Source organism: Microcaecilia unicolor, chromosome 8 (genome assembly GCF_901765095.1).
Source record: "Microcaecilia unicolor chromosome 8, aMicUni1.1, whole genome shotgun sequence".
Lineage (NCBI taxonomy): Eukaryota > Metazoa > Chordata > Amphibia > Gymnophiona > Siphonopidae > Microcaecilia > Microcaecilia unicolor.
In genome coordinates, this window is record NC_044038.1 from 195,616,601 (window position 1) to 195,637,979 (window position 21,379).

General features: G+C 45.5%; 1 protein-coding gene across 1 annotated transcript in view; it reads left to right on the forward strand.

Annotated features, from left to right (window-relative positions):
- The first annotated feature begins 772 nt into the window (after window positions 1-772).
- TPD52L2 (TPD52 like 2) overlaps window positions 773-21,379 on the forward strand; it is a 184,055-nt gene continuing 163,448 nt past the window's right edge. The window contains 1 exon segment of the mRNA XM_030213589.1: window positions 773-845. Coding sequence (XP_030069449.1) covers window positions 827-845 — 19 coding nt within the window. The 5' untranslated portion in view covers window positions 773-826.

The window sequence follows — 21,379 nt, forward strand, 5'->3', positions numbered from 1 at the left end:
GAGAAACAGTGGTGATATGATACAGACGTTCAAATATTTGAAAGGTATTAATCTGCAAATAAACCTTTTCCATAGATGGGAAGGCAGTAGAACTAGAGGGCATGAAATGAGATTGAATGGGGGCAGACTAAAGAAAAATGTCAGGAAGTATTTTTTCACGGAGAGAGTGGTGGATACTTGGAATACCCTCCCACGGGATGTGGTGGAGATGAAAACGGTAACGGAATTAAAAAATGCGTGGGATAAACATAAAGGAATCCTGTTCAGAAGGAATGGATCCTCAGAAGCTTAGCGGAGATTGGGTGGCAGAGCTGGTGGTGGGAGGCGGGGCTAGTGGTTGGGAGGCGGGGCTATGTGCCCTAAAAATGGCAGATGCAAATCAAGGTCAGGTATACACATAAAGTAGCACATATGAGTTTATCTTGTTGGGCAGACTGGATGGACCGTACAGGTCTTTCTCTGCCGTCATCTACTATGTTACTATGATTTACAACTAATTACTACTCTAACCGATGAAACCAATACTTTCTCTGTGTACATCCGTATTCTGCACAAGCCGGCATGTTTGAAAATATAAGTGAAATCAAATAAAAATGCTAACAGCAATAATGAACGACAACTTAGATGCAGCAGCTCATTGAATTGCTTGGTTTTGGGTGAATGAGGATGACGGCTGCGCGGAGGAGAAAGAAAGGAAGAATGGATTGGCTTCAGCTTTGTGACGTCATGCTGTCTCCTGTTGTCAACTTAATACGACAACTTCCGGCCGTCGTGTACCGGAACCTCCGGCCCTGACTTAAATAGGGACCAGTTGTTTCTTGGAAACATGGATCCGGCTGGCCAAGGTTAGGAGGGGAGGTGGGTTTGGTCTGTTAACCGTATCTTTGGTCAGCTAACGTTAGCTTTTTAGCTGTCCCCACGTTTCTGGGTCTTTGTTCGCCGGTTGTATGTGCAGATTTGTTTTAGGTAGCTTTGCTGCTAACCAGAGAAGTATTTCACCCCCGAGGGTTCAAAGGACTGAAGTTATCTTGGTTTAATATTAAAATTTTGCATAAGAGCTGTTTTTGTACGTTTTCTTGGAGGCGGGGTCTGCAGGTAGAGTATATATGTGCTGCTTGTCTTTAGAACTTGTCATTTGGCACTGACGCATCTTAATTTGTTAGATTTTGAAGTGTTTAATTGGACAAACATTACCTAAGGTATTTATGCATCTCCAGTATTGAAGGCCTTAAACATTTCTGTGGTACCTCTTTTTTTTTGAATGAAAATTATTAATGTTTTGATGGTTTAGTTTCAGAAACTTAAAAAAAAACAGTGTAGTTAGACCCCTTTTGAAGAATAATACATTAGATGTCTTCATTAGCTAATTATAGAAGATAATCTCTTTACCATTCTTAGCTAAAGTAATGGAGAAATTGGTATACGATCAACTGATTTTTATTTTATTTTTTACAACAGCATGAGATCTCAATTCGGATTTCAAGTGATTCAGGATACAGAAACACTTCCCTAATTGATGCGATTAGGGTAGGATTTGATAAGTTAGCGCTTTTTGTTAGTAGCACTGGCTTTTACGACTGCCTTGGATATATTGGATCATAATATTTTGATTCAGAGACGAGAGCCAATTAGTTTGGGTAAAAATGTCGTGAGTTTTTCTTCATTAGTGCAAGGAAGGCAGTTTTTTTGTGTAATACAAAAATCAGGCAGATCAGAGTTAAATACTTCAACAAGTGCTACTAGGCTCATGTCTATCTGCCGTAATGCAAATTCACGAGTTTTGGGTACAGTTCAGAATATACACAGATGACACTCAATTTATAGTTCCAATTGATGATATGATTGAGAAAGTGTTTGAGAAATTGAAAATGTACTTACAAATGATTTAGACATGGATGATTTTTTTTATTTATTTTTGTTACATTTGTACCCCGCGCTTTCCCACTCATGGCAGGCTCAATGCGGCTTACATATACAGGTACTTATTTTTACCTGGGGCAATGGAGGGTTAAGTGACTTGCCCAGAGTCACAAGGAGCTGCCTGTGCCTGAAGTGGGAATCGAACTCTTCCCCAGTTTCCCAGGACCAGAGTCCACCACCCTAACCACTAGGCTACGCCTGATAGTAGGTTACCTGAAATTGAATGTTTCCAAAAAAACGTATTCTGATCTTAGCTGGCTATCCTAGTGAGGATGTACCTGAGACTTTTGAATTTGAGAGACAGCTGATCAATGCGTAACATAGGATGATACTGAAATTTCATGTACAAAAAATTATTACAGATATCGTCGTTAAATTAAAATTGTGAGATGCTTGAAAGGATTGCTGAACCAGGAGAGTTTTCGTTTGGTAGTCCAGAGTATGATTTTTGTTTTGCTTTGATTACAATGGTATTAGGAATTAGAAGCAACTAACTTAGCATTACAAGTAGCTCAAAACTCAGTATCAACAGTTTTAGGTGGATATAGTTGATATGAGCATATTACATCAGTGCTATGGGAACTGCACTGGCTACCAATATCTTATAGAATAAGATTTAGAATATTGTTTGGTTTTTAAGGTACTGAGTAATCAAACATCAGCCATGTTAGCTACTAAACTTCTTGTTTGTCAACCAAGCAGATCCTTACGATCTATAGATAAATGTTTACCAAATTGTTAAACTGGAGGAGTTTATTGCTGGGCCTTAACTCTGGAACAAGTTACTATTGGAATTGAGAGAGATTCATGAGATGGGGAGTTTTAAAAAGCTTTCAAAACTTACTTGTTTAGATATGCATATGAAGGACTTTAACATTAAAAGATATGTGATGGATGAAAGAAAGAGGGAGGTAATATTGCTGTATAAATGTGTGGTATATGTAATGTGAGAATTGTTTGTGTGTATCATACAATATACACACAAACAATTCTCACATTACATATACCACACATTTATACAGCAATATAATGGAGTGATCTGCCTAGAACACTGGTGATGGAGTGGAATAGAATTTTTTAAATAAGTATGTAAGAATTGTCATACTGGGTTTAAGGTCCGCCTAGCCCAGTATCCTGTTTCCAGCAGAGGTCAGTCCAAGTCACAAGTACTTTTCAGAGTCCAAGAAGTAACAATACTTGATGCCACTGATACCCAGGGATAAGTTGTGGCTTTTCCCTGGTCTTCCTTAATAATGGCCTATGGGCCTAACCTCCAAACAGTTCTAGATGCAGCTTTGTGAACTGCTGTTATCATATCCTCCAGTAATGAATTCAACTATGGACCCTGTTTACTAAGGTGTGCTAGCATTTTTAGCACACACTAAAATTAGTATGTGCTAAACACTATGGATGACTTTAGCGAGGCTTAGTAAACAGGGTTCTCTGTGTTGAGTTAAAGAATTTCCCTATTTGTCTTTAAAATATTACTATACTGTGTAACTTCATGGAGTGTTCCTAGTTTTGGTACTCGCTCTCATAGATCTGTTCCTATCCTCCCCTGAGTTGTCTGTTTCAGAGCTGAAGAGCCCTAACCTCTTTAGCCTTTCCTCATATGAGGGTTGTTCTATCACTATAATTTGGTCTCTTCCATATCATCAAGCTGATCAATCCATAGACTGGTGGGTTGTGTCCATCTACCAGCAGGTGGAGATAGAGAGCAAACTTTTGCCTCCCTATATGTGGTCATGTGCTGCCGGAAACTCCCCAGTATGTTCTCTATCTCAGCAGGTGGTGGTCACACACAGCAGCAGCTCTGGCTAGGCCTCCAAGCCTAATCCTTAGGTTTTGTTGAGGCCTGGGGTTGAGGGCTCTTTTGAGCAAGTGCAAACCTGGTGGTGCCAGGTCCCTCCTTTTCTCCCCCCTCCCGCTGGCTCCGTTTAAAAAAAAAAGAAAAAAAAAATATTTTTAAACGTCTTTAAAGGCGTTTAATTCGACGTTTCTTTAAACGTTCATTGCAGCTACTCACTGGGACACCAGTTCGTTACAGCTCGGAGCGGCAAGCAGGTAATTTTACCTTTTTATAGCGGGCAGGGGGTTCCCCGATTCTTCTCCTCGTGGCAATGGCGTCGGAGGGCGAGGGCGCAAAGGGTCGCTCCCCGGATCGCTGGAGCGCTTCTAGAGGGGATGCGGGGGTTTTACAACCTGATTCGCCCTTGATGGGTGATAGTTTAGTGACCGATGAATGTCCCGGGCGTTCCTCCGGCGTGGCGGTTTTTTTCCCGCCATAAACGCCCATCCCCCGCTCCTCGCCTCCGCCATCTTGGCCGGCCACGCGGCTCGGACGGCTTCTTCGGGGCCGCCCTTGAGGTTGGAGACATTAATGCCATGAACGCCCTTAATTTGGGCGACGGCACAAAAGCGGCTAAAGTTAAGCGCCGTTCTTCCCGCGCGGCTCCTTCACGGAGTTTCGCGCCGGACGCCATTTTGGATGCGCAGCATGTCTCTCCCCTGCTATTACGAGCGCCGGTTGAGAGTGCGTCTAGGGCTGTTGCCCAGGCTGCGGAAGTGCACAGTCTGGGGGGTTTCTCCCCCGAGTTTGTTTTGCTGCTGCATCAGGCTTTCCTCATGCAAAACGCTGCCCCTGCTCCCTCTTCTGATAAAGAGGTTGAGGTTCCCAGAGGTAAACGCCCTCGGGTTGATTTCCAGGCCTTGGAGGACTTTTGTCTCCTCCGATGTAGATGAGGGCAGCGTGTCTGAGGTCTCCCAACGATCCTTTGCGGATTCCTTGGAGGAGATAGATCCCCGCTCGGATGGAGCGGATGACCCCTCTGCAGCGCGGCTTTTTAGCCCAGAGGATTTGCCCAACCTGTTGTTACAGGCCATGGACACTTTGAAGATTTCCTCTCCGGAGGACGTCTCTCCCTCAGCCCCTGTTGGCTCTGCCATTATGCTGGGGACGAAGCGCCCGCCTAGAACCTTCCACGTGCATGATGCCATGCACACCTTAATTGCGGCTCAATGGGATGTCCCGGAAACGAGCCTTAAAGTGGCTAGGGCTATGTCCCGCCTCTATCCTTTGGCTGTGAGTGAACGTGAGGCCTATCTGTGGCCTACCGTGGATTCTTTAATCACTGCGGTGACTAAGAAAACGGCGTTGCCGGTGGAAGGTGGCACGGCCCTAAAGGACGCCCAAGACAGAAGATTGGAGGCGGCCTTAAGGTCGTCCTTTGAGGCAGCTGCTTTAAGTTTGCAGGCCTCAGTTTGCGGCTCCTATGTGGCCAGGGCGTGCCGGACTATGGTGCAGCGGGCTTTCCCCTCGGATCATTCCTTGAGGGCTGATTGCCGGCCCTGGAATCGGGCTTAGCCTATTTGGCAGACTTGCTGTATGTTGTCTGGAGAGCCTCAGCTAAAGGCATGGCTCAGACAGTCTCTGCGCGGCGGTGGCTTTGGCTGAAACATTGGTCTGCTGACCACGCCTCTAAATCCCGCCTGGCTAGATTGCCTTTTAAAGGCAAGCCGCTCTTTGGGGTCGAGCTGGACAAATCGTGACCGATCTCGGCACATCTAAGGGCAAGAAATTACCAGAGGTCAGGGCTCGGATTAGTACTCGTCCTGATACCTCCAGAGGACGGTTGCAGGAAGCCCATCGGTACCGCCCGGGCAAGTCGGGTTCCTCTGCCCCCTCTTCCTTCAAGAGGAATTTCTCCCCCAAGCAGCATTCCTTTCGCAGAGACCGCCGTCCCGGAGGTGCTCCCTCCGGTCCTCCCCCAGGGTCTCGTACCCAATGACGGGGCCTTGGTCCACGCCCCAGTGCAGATTGGAGGACGGCTGTCCTCGTTTCTGGGCGAGTGGACCACTATAACTTCAGACGCGTGGGTGCTGGAAGTCATCAGAGACGGCTACAAGCTAGAGTTCTGCCAACCCTTAAGAGACAGGTTTGTACTCTCTCCCTGCAAGTCTCCGGTCAAGCTGTGGTAGTGCAGCAGACCTTGGACAACCTGATCCGCCTGGGTGCGGTCGTTCCGGTGCCAAAAAATCAGATTGGCAAGGGACGTTACTCCATTTACTTTGTGGTTCCAAAGAAAGGAGGTTCTGTCCGGCCTATCCTCGACCTCAAAGGGGTCAATCGGGCCTGGAAAGTGAGGCACTTTCGCATGGAGACTCTCCGCTCTGTTATAGCGGCAGTGAAGGCAGGAGAGCTCTTGGCTTCCTTGGACATCAAGGAAGCGTACCTGCATATTCCCATCTGGCCTCCTCTCCAACGCTTTCTGCGTTTTACAGTCCTGAGACGACACTTCCAGTTCAGAGCCCTCCCTTTCGGGTTGGCTACTGCTCCGCGGACCTTTTCCAAAGTAATGGGGGTCATAGCGGCCTTCCTGCTAAAGGAAGGAGTACAAGTCCATCCTTATCTGGACGACTGGTTGATCCGAGCCCCCTCTTATGCAGAGTGCGGCAAAGCTATGGACCGGGTAGTTGCTCTTTTGAGCTCCCTGGGATGGATCATCAACTGGAAGAAGAGCCAGCTGCGCCCGACTCAGTCCCTGGTGTATCTGGGAGTTCGATTCGACACCCAAGTGGGCAGAGTGTTCCTGCCAGACAATCGGATTGTCAAGCTTCAGGCTCAGGTGGACTAGTTCCTAGTAGCCTCTCCTATTCGGGCTTGGGACTACGTGCAGCTGTTGGGCTCTATGACGGCCACGATGGAAGTAGTGCCCTGGGCCAGGGCTCATATGAGACCACTACAGCTGTCTCTGCTGCTGCGCTGGACTCCGATGTCGGAGGATTATGCTGTGCGCCTTCCCGTGGACCCAGCAGTGCGCAAGGCGCTGAGCTGGTGGACGCAGACAGACAAGTTGTCTGCAGGATTGCCTCTGGTGACCCCGGAGTGGATTGTCGTCACGACAGACGCCTCTTTGATGGGCTGGGGAGCCCACTGCTTGGGAAGGACAGCGCAGGGGCTCTAGTCTCCTGCAGAGGCAAGTGGTCTATCAACCTCCTGGAACTCAGAGCCATTCGGTTGGTGTTATTGGAGTTCATCCCGGTACTGGTGTTGAAGCCTGTACGGGTCCTGTCGGACAATGCCACGGCTGTGGCCTATATCAACCGCCAGGGAGGTACCAAGAGCGCCCCTCTAGCCAAGGAGGCTATGAGTCTTTGCCAGTGGGCGGAAGCGAACCTGGAGCAGCTTTCAGCGGCCCACATTGCCGGAGTCATGAATGTCAAGGCGGACTTTCTCAGTCGCCATACCTTGGAGCCCGGAGAGTGGCAACTATCTGCTCAGGCGTTCTTGGACATCACGAAGCGCTGGGGCCAGCCGAGCCTAGATCTGATGGCGTCATCGGCCAATTGCCAAGTGCCGCGCTTTTTCAGCAGAGGACGGGACCCTCGATCCCTGGGAGTAGATGCTCTTCTCCAACAGTGGCCGACACAAGAGCTCCTCTATGTGTTCCCGCCCTGGCCCATGTTGGGCAGGGTGCTAGACCGGGTGGCAAAGCATCCCGGCAGGGTAATCCTGGTGGGTCCGGATTGGCCCAGACGTCCCTGGTATGCGGACTTGTTCAGGCTCTCAGTGGACGATCCTCTGCGGCTGTCAGTGGAGCAGGGCCTGTTACATCAGGGTCCCGTGGTGATGGAGGATCCCTCTCCCTTTGGTCTTACGGCCTGGCTATTGAGCGGCAGCGTCTGAGGAAGAAGGGCTTCTCAGACAAGGTCATCGCCACTATGCTGAGAGCGAGGAAGCGCTCTACTTCTACTGCTTACGCCGGGGTTTGGCGTATCTTTGCAGCATGGTGTGAAGCAGGCTCACTTTCTCCCTTCACTGCTCCAATTTCTTCAGTGTTGGCGTTCCTGCAAGAAGGTCTGGAGAAAGGCCTGTCGCTCAGTTCCCTTAAAGTCCAGGTAGCGGCTCTGGCTTGCTTCAGGGGCCGCCTGAAGGGTGCTTCCCTGGCTTCGCAGCCAGATGTGGTGCGCTTTCTCAAGGGAGTTAATCACCTGCGCCCTCCTCTGCACTCAGTGGTGCCTGCGTGGACTCTCAACCTGGTGCTAAGAGCATTGCAGAAGCCGCCTTTGGAACCCTTGTCGAGGGCATCTCTGAAAGACCTGACGTTGAAAGCAGTCTTTTTGGTGGCTATCACTTCAGCCAGAAGAGTTTCCGAGCTCCAGGCGCTCTCATGTCGAGAGCCTTTTCTGCAGTTCACTGAGGCAGGAGTGACTATTCGCACAGTGCCTTCCTTCCTGCCCAAGATTGGTTCTCGCTTCCATGTGAATCAGCAGCTCTGTCTCCCTTCCTTTCGTAGGGAGGACTACCCAGAGGAGTACTCCGCTCTTGAATATCTGGATGTGAGACGAGTCATCATCAGATACTTGGAAGTGACCAATGATTTCCGGAAATCGGATCATCTGTTTGTCCTGTTTGCAGGTCCTCGTAAGGGTCTGCAGGCTGCTAAGCCTACAGTGGCAAGATGGGTCCAGGAAGCCATTGCAGCGGCTTATGTGGCCGCGGGGAAGGTGCCGCCTATCCAGCTGAAGGCTCACTCCACGAGAGCTCAGGCGGCCTCGATGGCAGAGGCCGGATCCGTCTCCTTGGAAGAGATATGCAAGGCGGCAACGTGGGCTTCGGCTCATACATTCTCCAAGCATTACCGTTTGACTGTGGCTGCACGGGCGGAGGCCCGGTTTGGAGCTTCAGTGTTGAGGTCAGGGATTTCTATGTCCCGCCCTGGGTGAGTACTGCTTCGGTACATCCCACCAGTCTATGGATTGATCAGCATGATGATATGGAAGGTAAAATTATGTATCATACCTGATAATTTTCTTTCCATTAATCATAGCTGATCAATCCATAGCCCCTCCCAGATATCTGTATTGTTTATATTCTGGTTGCATTTCAGGTTCAAGTTTAGTCTTCAGTTCCTGTTCAGGAGGACTTCGTGTTCAAGTTCTTCTTTCACTTGGATTCTTCAAGAGTTGAGACGAGTTTGTGTTACAGTGAGCTGCTGCATTCCTCTCCCCTCCGTTTTACGGGGCTGGATTGAGACATAAATTCTGCCGGCACTTCCTCCCGCTTCGTGCGGCTGTAGGGCAGCTTTGTACCCCTCCCGCTTCGGCGGTGTTAGGGTCAGTCAGCTCCTCCCGCGGTTGCGGTTGCAGGATAAGCCAGATCCCCCCGCATCGGCGGGTGTGGTGTCCCTCCCCCGCTCCGCGGGGATGAGCTGGACGGATTCCCCTCCCCCACTTGTGTGGGGATGAGCTGGGTTAATTCCCCTCCCCCGTTTCGGCGGTGGTGAGCTGGGCAGAGTGTCCCTTCGTGGGTGTAATTCTCTAAGTGCTGAGTCCTGCGGATGGAGCTTTGATATCGACATACTGAGGAGTTTCCGGCAGCACATGACCACATATAGGGAGGCAAAAGTTTGCTCTCTATCTCCACCTGCTGGTAGATGGACACAACCCACCAGTCTATGGATTGATCAGCTATGATTAATGGAAAGAAAATTATCAGGTATGATTATACATAATTTTACCTTTGTACTCTTTCTAATTGATCTATATTTGTTTTTGAGATGCAGTGACCAGAATTGTACACAGTACTCAAGATGAGCTTCCATCATAGAGCAATGGAGGCATTTTAATATTTATTTCCTAATCTTTTTCTAATGGTTCCTAATGTTCTATTTAGCCTTTTAAGCTTCTGGCACACTGTGCAGCAGATTTCAATATGCTGGCTACAATTACATCTAGATTTTGTGTTATATTGTGACTCCTGATGTGGAATCTAGCATCATATAGTTTGGATTATTCTTCCCAATGTGCTTCACTTTACACATGTCCACATTAAATTTCATTTGCACTTTGATGACCAGTCTTCCAGTTTTCTGAAGTCCTCATGCAGTTAGTTTTGGATATTTTTGTGATATCTGCTAATCTGATCACTTCACTTACTGTTCCCATTTCCAGATTATAAATATTTAAAAGCATCATTGTAGTACAGATTCCTAAGACACTCCACTGAGAGAACTGTCTGTTTAACCTTCTTCCACTGAGAGAACTGGCAATTTAGCCATATTGTTTTCGGTCTATTTTTTTTTTTTTTTAACCAGTTCCCAATTCACAACCGAACATTAATTCCTTTCTCATTGCTTTTTAATTTTTTTTCAGGAGTTTCTCATGAGGGACTTTTGTTTTCAAGTTTTCTGAAAATCTCTAGATATACTAAATCAGCTGGCTCATTTTTATCCCATGTTTATCAGTCTTCAAAAAATGTGGTAAATTGGTGATGCAAGATTTCCCTTGACCGAATCCATGTTGACTCTGTCCTGTTAAACCATGTTTGTCTAGGTGTTCAGTAATTTTGTTCTTTATAGTTGCTATCATTTTTTTTTTATAAGTACCTATTTGGGCTTACCAGCACCCTATTTAAAAATTAGTGATATTAAGTTGGCTACCTTCCAATCTTTAGATACCATGGACGATTTTGATAACAGGTTACAGATTGCAATTTTAGTGTTGCCTTTTTCATTATCGTGGTGAGGGGGAATATATGATCTGATCCAGATGATTTTAGTATTCTTTTGTCAGTTTGGTTTATTACATCTTCCAGGTTCAGTGAGATTTTATTTATTCTAGTTCACCCTTAAATATTATTTACTTGGCGTATGCAGCAGATAAGTCCAGGAACTGGTGTGTTGTGTCCATCTACCAGCAGGTGGAGATAGAGATTACAAAGCTGAAGGCAGTGATACCAGACGGTCAGCTCCTCCTTCACTTCAGTATATCTCTACTCCAGCAGGTGGTGGACAGCTCTTCAGTAGCTCCTGGATTTGTCTGTTGGGGTTACTCCTCAGTCCTGTGAGCCAGTTGAGTTTAGAGGTGTGTGGCTGGTGGTGCCGACTTTAGGGGCATACTCGGTTTTCTGGATCCCTGCTTCACCCTGTCCCCCTTGCCTTCTGGGTTTTAGAGCACTAGCTTTCCTCACCAGTTAAAGAAAAAAAAAAGGTTGTCGGGACCAGGCAGTGCAGGGATTCACTGTCTCTTAGTGCTTTGCTGTTTAGCCTGTGTTCCAGTTGGGCAGCAGGCTGCTGTGTCTGTGGGTCTCCATTGCTCCCTGGGAGGCGCTGGTGAGTCCCTTCCTTTCTTTCTTTTTCAGCGTGTGGATACCACGCTCTAGTTTTGGCAGCGGAGGCAGTTGAAAGATGTTCCCGCTGCAGTAGCAGATGCTCCATGGCGGCAATCTGTGTGGTGGAATGTTCAGATGCTGGGGTGGGAAGCAGTAAAGTTCCTGTTCCCTAGCAAGCCAGTTTCCCGCTCTGATATGGCTGGAATGCTTATCACTTTGCCGGCGCCGGCTGACGCAGCCTCCTCTTCTCGGCTGATGTCAACTCCTGATATTTCCCGACCTGCAACTTTGATTTGTGTGTTGGGGAGTGGGGTGGGAAACAGCTCTTCTCTTGGGTTCCTTTGGGTTTTTCTGAGACTGCTGGTCCCCTTTTTTTCGCCAGACTTTGTTTTCTGATGCACCAGGCTTATCTTTTCAAGAGAGTCTGGTTTCAGAAGACCTTTTGGCCATTCCTATTTCCCTGGGGGGCTCCTTTGCTGGATTTGGATGTGGTGGTCCAGGTTCCAGTTGAGGAGTGGCCTAGTGGTTAGGGTGGTGGACTTTGGTCCTGGGGAACTGAGGAACTGAGTTCGATTCCCACTTCAGGCACAGGCAGCTCCTTGTGACTCTGGGCAACTCACTTAACCCTCCATTGCCCCAGGTACAAATAAGTACCTGTATACAATATGTAAGCCGCATTGAGCCTGCCATGAGTGGGAAAGCGCGGGGTACAAATGTAACAAAAATAAAATAAATATCCAGAACTGCCTTACATTATTTGCTTGTTAACTATTAGTATGTTTCATCATTATCATGTTACCCAAGATCCTTCTGTAATGCTAAATGTATATTTTCTTATGTCTCCACTATTCATGATGTATTGTAAGCCACATTGAGCCTGCAAAGAGGTGGGAAAATGTGGGATACAAATGCAGTAAATAAAAATGCCTCCTCCCTAAGGTGGATGCTTTGGTCATGGCAGTGACTAAGAAGACCACTCTCCCGCTGGAGGGAGGGGTGGCGCTCAAGGGCATGCAGGATTGGTGCCAGCAGGTGTCTCTAAACCACACTTTTGAGGTTTCTGCTATGGCCCGCCAGGCCCTGTCTGCAGTTTGTACTCTCCCAGAGCTTGCCATAGCTGGTTTTGGCAGCGGTGAGCAAAATCCAGATTTGGGATCTGGTTTTGGTGGCTCGGTCTCCAGATGAAATCAGGGTTTGCTTATTTTGCAGACACCCTGTATGATTTGGTGTGGGCCTCAGTCAAACAGATGGCTTTGGTGGTTTTTTCCCGATGTTGTGACTTCTTCATAGGGCTGCAGATGTGGCGTCAAAGTAGGTCTGGGCTTCAAAGATGGTATTTTTAAACCAAGTCCATTCCTGATTTTAAACTCTTAATTTTGCAGCTGCTCCTCGTAGCTCTTTTTTCCCTCATTTTATCATAGTTACCACTTCAAAACTTAAAGCTGTCGCAGTAGGTTTCTTTGTCTTTTCACTTCAGTGAATAAATAATTTGTCACGTTATGATCACTGTTGCTAAGCAGAGCCAACATTGTTATCTTTTTGCACCAAGTCTTGCGTTCTACCAAGGACTAGATCTAAAATAACTCAACCCCCTCCCCTTGTTGACTCCTGAGTGAGTTGCTACTACTACTACTTAACATTTCTAAAGCGCTACTAGAAGTAGTCCTTTTATTTCATATAGGAGCTTTGCCTCCTTAGGATTTTCTGACATTTAATCCAGTTAATATTGGGGTAATTGAAATTGCCTGTTATAGTGTTGCCAAATTGTATATTCTTTTTACATTGTGGTGGTTTGTTGAGCACCCTAATAGTTTAGGGCTTACTAAGCTGTGCTGTAGGTGTGCTAGTGTTTTTAGTGTGCACTAATTCTAGACACCCATATATTCCTATGGGTGTCTCTCTAGTATTAGTGCAAGCTAAAGACTCTAGCTCACCTTACTAGACAGGCCCTTAGTGATTAAAAATAAGAAGTTACTTGATGACTGAAAAGAGCAGAAAGAGAATTTAAATGGCTGGGACAGTGGGAAATGGTCCTTGGACTGCTTAAAGTACAAATGATGACATTGATTAGTAACTGTCAGCAAAAGATAAGTGAAACTGTTACTGCTCTTCCTCCCCCTTTCCATTAAATTAAAGAAACGAGATTTCTAGTATCTGGATTTACAAACGGCAAAACTGATTTAGATAAGAGATGATTATTCGTTCTATTAAAGGTATCTTTCAGAGGTCACGTGACGCTATGTACCGGAGCGGTCGAGGCTAGACTAGCTCCAGGTACCTCCTTGTAATTCCCATCGAATTAACTCCAGAAACAAGGCGGTGTGAACCACAATTGCTAGCGGAAAGCTGACACATTAAGATTCTGCGGCCGAAAGAGAGATTGATAGCAGGTATGACGGCTAAATCGCTAAAAAAGGACAGAGACAAGGGTAAAGCGCTGGAAGACAAAATGGCGGCCCCAGCGAGCCCGCCAACCTCTGCAGTCGGGTCGGCGTGGGCAGCGGAGATTGTGGGAGAGGTGACGACCGCGATGGAGGCGATCCTAGATAAAAAGTTGGAAGGCTTGAATTCAAAATTGGAGGGATTACAAAATCATATGGCGCAGTTGAGCCAAGACCTGGTAGCGCACCAACAGCGCACGGGGGCCCTGGAAGACCGTACGGGAGTTGTAGAAGAAAAATATGCTAAACTTCAAAAGCTGGTAGAAAACCAAGCTGAGAAACTCGAGGATCTAGAAAACAGATCCCGACGTAATAACTTACGCTTCGTGGGGCTCCCCGAAGAAATCAGCGATAAAGAACTACGTACTTTCCTTGAAACATGGCTGATGAAAGAACTAAAATTGAGCACAGAGCAGGGCCCGTTGCAAATTGAAAGAGCACACCGCATGGGGATGCAGAGAGCGGGTGACGCCAGGCCCAGGATTGTTATCTGCCGTTTCCTGAATTTTGTTCAAAAAACAGCGATATTGCAAGCTATGAGAGGAGGTATGGCTCTTAAATACAATAACCAAAAAATCCTTTGCTTCCAGGACTACTCGGCGGCAGTTGCGGCGAAGAGAAGGAGCTTTTCACCAATTTGCTCCCAATTAATCCAACATAAGGTTAAATTTACCTTGCTGTACCCGGCGAAACTACGGGTAACCCATCAGTCTGCGACGAAAACCTATGAAACAACACAAGCGGCACAAGACTTTGTAAAACAACTGCTGCAGACGAGAGATGAATAAGGTAAAGAAAGGCACATGTTACAACTGAAAGTTATTTAAGTAAAGAATTGCTTCTTTTGGCGGCAAGCGGCGGACATTTACAATGCGCAGAATAATTTTAAGTAAGTTTTGAAGTATGACCTGTTGCTGACTCCTGGACAAAAGAGGAGCATTGGGATGCGAATTAAAAGACAATGGAGAAACTAATTGGAGCTCCATAGAAGTAATATTTGTAACTATACTGGGATATTGGCAACTCTGAAATATAATAGAAGTGGACATATTAATGAGAATGACCAGCAGGCTTCGGAGAAATAGATTGGAGAGAAGCAGGAGAGAAAGGGACTGCTATAAGAGATTTAAATCCTCCGGCTTTGCTGAGTTATTACAGAACAAATGGTTTAATTATCTGATCGGCTGATTGACCCAACACCAAAGAGGTGAAATACAGTCTGTTAAAGTTGGGAACCAAGCCTATGGATGAAGACATGATGATATGCGGAAGAGAGTTGAGATAACTGTTTTGGTTTTATATACTTCTGCACTTCATTGCAGGCTAGCAGAACTGAGAGAATAATCAAAGAATGGTTGAAATGGTAAAATTGTTTGACAGTTATAGGAAGTTGTAGTAGGTTCACATGATTGGAGCATTTTTGTGGGATAATATATGGGAAAACTGTAAACTTTAAATCTGGGGAAAAGGGAGTTAAAGGGAATATAGAGGCTCTTACATGTAAATGAGAGTACAAGTTAAACCGGTTTAAGGAGCGGGGAATAGCAAGGGGGGGGGGGTCAAACGTGACTAAATTCCGTGGGGGGAATTAGCAGGGATAATAAAAGGGGATGGGGAGGGGGATCTGGGAGGAGAAGGGGAGTTATAAGGGAAGGGGATTCAGATGGTCATAAGACGGAAAACTCAAAGGGTAAATATAAACACTACAGAGGTAGAGAGGAATTGGAACACACTAACCTACAGCACACAGAGGTAACTGAGGGGGGCCATGGGCTGGGGTGGCCTCTTTCAGAAGATAGGTTTCAATGGCAAATAGGATGCTTTTATGTTCCTTAAATGATAAAAATTGTAACATGGAATGTGGGTGGTATTAATTCACCCATCAAAAGATCAAAAATTTTGAAATATCTGCAAAGAATTCAAGCTGACATAGCTCTTTTACAAGAAACACATCTCTCGGATAAAGAACATGAAAAGCTGACCAGGTGGTGGGTAGGACAGTGTGTAGCCGCACCAGCTAAAGGGAAAAAGGGAGGAGTAGCTATTCTAATCAGGAAAGGGCTGGTGACAGAAATGAGTGATGTGACTAAAGATCAAGAGGGGCGCTATGTTTTTGGTAAGGTGATAATAGCAAGACAGCAGGTACTATTAGGCAGCATATATGCTCCCAACCACTTTGAGGCTCAATTTTACAGAAGTTTGGTGAACATACTTACTGCAGTAGACCCCATCCCATTAATCCTAGGAGGGGACTTTAACATGGTGTGTGACCCAGAACTGGATAAATCTCAGCCTCCTCCTACGCTAAAACACTGGCCCTCGAGAGGGCTGCCCAATCTTTGCACTGTATTAGACCTGTTAGATGTATGGAGAGTGTTACATCCACAAGATAGGGACTATACTCATATATCGAGGGCGCATAATACCCAATCGAGGATAGATTATATACTGATGTCTCGATCACTGCTGGGAGGGGTTAGAGAGTCGAGAATAGGACCATACGCTATTTCAGACCACGCAGAAGTATGGGTGAAGTGGCAACCAACGGGGATGGAAGAGAAAATGAGATGGTGGTCTTTTCCGAGCTATTTAGTCAAAGATATAGGCTTTAAAGAGGGATTGTTGGCTAAATGGGATGAATATAAAGCTACTAATGAAAACTCAGTTGAGAGTGCCTCTTCTTATTGGGAAGCAGCCAAGGCTGTCATGAGAGGAGAAATGATCAGCTATGTCAGCCATTTTAAAAAAGCAAGGGACAAAGAAATTTTGAGATTAGAGGCCCAGATTCGTACGTTACGAAAAAATTTGGTGAAACTCCAAACGTTCATACTAGAAAGGAGCTCCTAGGGGCACAAGTGATGCTGAATACGCTGATCCATGAACGTGAGGTGAAATCACAAACCTATTATAAATATCAATTATACAAATTTGGGGGTAAAGGTGGGAAGATGATGGCGCGACTTATAGCTCGGAAACAGGCTACCCGTACAGTAACAGCTTTGAAAGATCAGACAGGTAAACTATGCCATTCGGACGTGGAAATCCGAGATATTTTCCAGAACTTCTATCAGCAATTATATGCAGAAAGGGATAATTCAGGCCTTGACAGTACTTTATATTTGGACAATCTGGATTCTCCGAGACTGACTGATGGGGAGAGAGATCAGCTCAATACCCCTATATCTAGTGATGAGGTGGGATGGGCCATTGGAAGTAGTCAATCAGGGAAAACTCCTGGACCGGATGGTTTGAAGATAGAGTTTTATAAATTGATGGGAGAGACCATTCTGCCACCAATGGTGGAAGCATATAATGAATGGGTGGAGAAGGGGTCACTGCCAGACCAATTGAATATAGCGCGTATCATATTAATCCCGAAACCCAAGAGGGATGTGACTCTACCTGAATCTTATAGACCCATATCATTATTAAACTGTGAAGTTAAAATTTTTGCAAAGATACTGGCAAACAGAATGGGTCGAGTGTTGCCAAGACTGGTGCACGAAGCACAGGTGGGTTTTGTTAAAGGTCGAGTGGTATCTAAGAATCTCAGGCGGATTCTAATCTCTTTGGAACAGATTGGTAAGGCAAATAGATCAGCACTCGTAGTAAGCTTTGATGCGGAAAAGGCCTTTGATCGTGTGAAATGGGAGTTTCTGTTCACAGTAATGGAAAAATATGGATTTGACGGATGGTTTTTGGGAGCGGTTAATTCTCTTTACACCTCACCAAAAGCGAGAGTGCTGGTGAACGGTAATTGTTCAGAAAATGTGAGGATAGAGAGAGGAACTCGTCAAGGTTGCCCCTTGTCACCGTTATTGTTTGCATTGTATTTGGACCCATTGATAAGAGAGGTATATTCTAATGCAGAAATTCATGGTGTAACCTTGGGTACGGTAAAATTCAAATTGGCGGCCTTTGCTGATGACTTGTTAGTTGTGATCACGAGACCGGAGACATCGTTGCCAGCTTTATTAGAAGCATTTCAAGAATTTGGGGATTTCTCCGGTCTTAAGTTAAATCTGGAAAAGTCAGAGGCACTGGCTGTGGACGAAGAGATGAATAGAGCCTGGCCAGGGATGTTTCCGTTGCGGTGGGCAAGGGGGCACTTCCGCTATTTAGGAATCTTGCTATCAACGAAGACTAGGGACCTTTATAAACTTAATATAAAACAACTTTTGGCTCAAACTAAACAACAGCTGGAAAAATGGGAAACCTTGCCACTTTCTTTGATAGGTCGTTTGGGGCTTATACGTATGGTAATTCTCCCGCGCTGGCTATACGTCATGCAAACCCTTCCCCTTAGGCTGTTGAACAAAGATCTGAAAACGTTCTACAGACTGGTAATGAGATTTTGCTGGGCGAACAAAAAGGCGAAAATGAAATACCAGCTGCTATGGGGGGGTTGGTCACAGGGGGGACTAGGCTTGCCTAACATGAAACTATATAATATGGCATGTTTATTGAGACATATTAGAGATTGGCTTTTTGAATCGAATAGTTATACCCCCCTAGAGATGGAAGAGGCATACTATGCTCCATATCGTTTGGTGTCATTGTTGCAAGTGGAGAGATCTTTGATCCCTAAACATCTAAGTCACAGTTTGTTGTTGACGCCGCTACGTGAGGCGTGGCAGTTTCTGGGAAAATGTCTGGAAGTGGACACTGAAGTCACGGAATTAATGACCATTCGGGGGAACCCTAAATTTGTGTCAGGCTTGGAGAATCCAGCATTTAAAAGATGGGAGGAAAGAGGACTAATGTATTTGGAAGATATAATGGGCGAGGAAGGGCAGATAAAATCGCGAGAACAAATACTGGGTAATGAGCCGATGCAATGGGGGGACACTTTTGCTTATTGCCAGCTGAAACATTTTATACATTCTTTAGATGGGGAGAAATTGAGACAAAAATCAGGGTCCAAGTTGAAAGAATTCTTTGAGGGAATCTCGGACACTGAGCCATCAGTCTCTGAAGTGTATAAGGCATTAGGTCCGGTGGGGATGAATAAAAACTTGAAAATAGTTAAAGAACGGTGGGAGAAAGATTTGGGAATAGCCCTCCCCAATTGGGACATTAACAGACAAGTGAAGGGTATTGCAAATTTAGTAAGTGGAGCCCAATATCGGGAATGTGCATTTCGGGTACTTCATAGAGCCTACTTCACACAAGTTCAACTAGCAAAATGTGGGGGAACACAAAATGCAATATGCTTACGATGTAAAATTACAGAAAACTCATTCTATCATGCATTTTGGAGTTGTGAAGTCATACAGGGCTTCTGGTCTAGAGTGGCCAACTATCTGTCAAACCTGCTGTCTTGTGAAATAATAGGAACTCCCTCACAAATGTTGCTGGATATCTATGGGTCATTTAGAGGGAATACTTCAGAGGAAACATTATTTTTTCGTAAGGGGTGTCTTCTGGCAAAGAAATGCATACTACAAAATTGGACCTCGGAGGCTGTGCCGGAATTCTGGCACTGGCGGAATATGGTGCATCAGCTTCTGATGTGGGAGGCCAGAGAAGCCAGGGGATCCCCAAAACGAAAGAATCAGTTTTTGAAGATCTGGGGAAAATATATAGATACCCTATCAGCTAAGGGTAAAAGTTTTGTGCTTAATGTGCTGTAGACACTATATTGAAGTTGTGAGTGGGATAATTCCTCTTTAAGATGATTGTGAGTTTTCCGGGGGGGAGGAAGGTTAATAGGAGGGTTAACAGGAAGGGAGGGGGGAGGTTAGGGAATAGGGGGGATTAGGGAAAGGGGGGGGGGAACGGGGGGAAAAGGAACACAAAGTGAAAACAGTAGGCCCAATTTGTTTGCTGGTTGTTTAGAAGGGAATGATATGACGGAATGTATATATTGAATATTTGAGGTTGACACAATGTACACTGTTTTCAATAAAAACCGTTGAAATATAAAGGTATCTTTCATCACACTTGGCTGATGTTACTTGCTGCTGTTTTTTTGTTTTTCTTTGTGTTCTGATTTGTGTACACTAATTTTCTAAATAGTGAGCTTTGAACATTTTGTGTCTTTACTGGTGAAAAACAGTTTGCTCATAGCTTGAAACTCGCGTTTGCCTGAGCTGTGACTAGTACACCTTGGAAGAATCTTATGTTTCAGCCAGCCACACCCTTATTTTTGACAGTGTTGCCACCAGTGCTTCATATTACATAGTAAAACTTTTTGCTATGAGGAGAAGCTGTAGGGTGTGTCTTTACCACCTAAAGATCCTGAGGCTCTTTGTAGCCATCAGGGAAAAAGGGGACTAAGTATTCTAAGAACAGGTTCATGAAAATATTTTATTTGTTGCATTTGTATCCCACATGTTCCCACCTTTTTTGCAGGCGCAATGTAGCTTACATATTAACGTTAACGGCGTTAGCCGATTCTAGTCTGAACAAATACATGGTTTGGATTAATTCAAAGCGATATTGTGGAAGAATGAAGTACATATATGGTAGGTACAGTTGGGGGGAACTTAGATAGGGAGAGGGGAGGAAAAGTCAGGTAATGTCCATTACGGTCCTTGGCTACATTGTGTCACAGGTGTCCAGGTATTTTATGTTGGGTCGGTGGGGTATGCTCTTTTGAACAGTTCTGTCTTTAGTGCTTTCCAGAAATTTAGGTGGTCGAGCGTAGTTTTTACTGCTTTTGGCAGTGCGTTCCACAGTTGTGCGCTTAAATATGAAAAACTGGATGCAAAGGTGGATATGTATTTGAGTCCTTTGTTGCTTGGGTAGTGGAGATTTAGGTATGATCATGCAGATTTTGTGGTATTTCTGGTTGGCAAGTCTATGAGGTCTGTCATGTATCCTGGTGCCTCGCCGTAAATAATTTTGTGAACAGTCGTGCAGATTTTGAAAGTGATACGTTCTTTGATTGGTAGCCAATGCAGTTTTTCTCGGAGTGGTTTGGCGCTGTCAAAATGTGTTTTTCCAAATATAAGACTGCTGTGTTTTAGGCGGTCTGAAGTTTCTTTGATTTGATCTTTGCATCCTGCATAGATTCCATTACAGTAGTCTGCGTGGCTTAGTACCATTGACTGTATCAGGTTACGAAATATTTCCCTCGGGAAGAATGGTTTCACGCATTTTGAGTTTCCACATTGAGAAGAACATTTTCTTTATGGTGGATTTCACTTGGGTCTCTAGTGATAGGTTACAGTCGATTGTTACTCTGAGAATTTTCAGGCTGTGTGAGATTGGGAGGGTTTATCCTGGGGTGTTGATGTTTGTGGGTTTGTATGTATTGTATTGCGATGAGATGATGACAGTGTGTTTTTTTTTCTTCTGTATTGAGTTTTAGTTGGAATGCATTTGCCCATGAGTTCATGATGTTTAAGCTGAGCTTGATTTCATTGGAAATTTCTGCCAGGTCATGTTTCTAGGGGATGTATAATGTTGTTTCCTTGTCATCAAGCAGATGAAGCCATTACATATGGGTTGTGTCCATCAACCAGCAGGGGGAGATAGAGAGCACTCGACTTTTCTCAGTGCCTCATGGCCAGCTAGCTCCACTGCCTCTTCAGTATTCTCTATCTCCCCAAGCAGGGTGGCTGCAGCTTCTTCGAGCTCCATCAAAATCTGCCTGGGGGTGGCTCCTGGCTTGCCAGTTGTTAGCCGGGGTGTTAGAGGCTATAACGGCTTCACTTTGAAGGCACATAGGTCAGCCCTTTCCCTGCCTTACCCATGCCCCCGTGGATGTGGACATATTAGCTAGCTTTTCCCTGTCCTTTCCCACTCAGTGGATGCAGGCACATTGGTTCGCCTTTCCCACTTATATGAGCCTCTGGAGTGTTTTTATTTACCTCTTTTGCCTCTGCTTTCCTCACAGCGTTAAAAAAAGCGCTTTAGCGCAGCGATCTTGGAAAAAAGGTTTTTCTGGAGATTCTTCTGC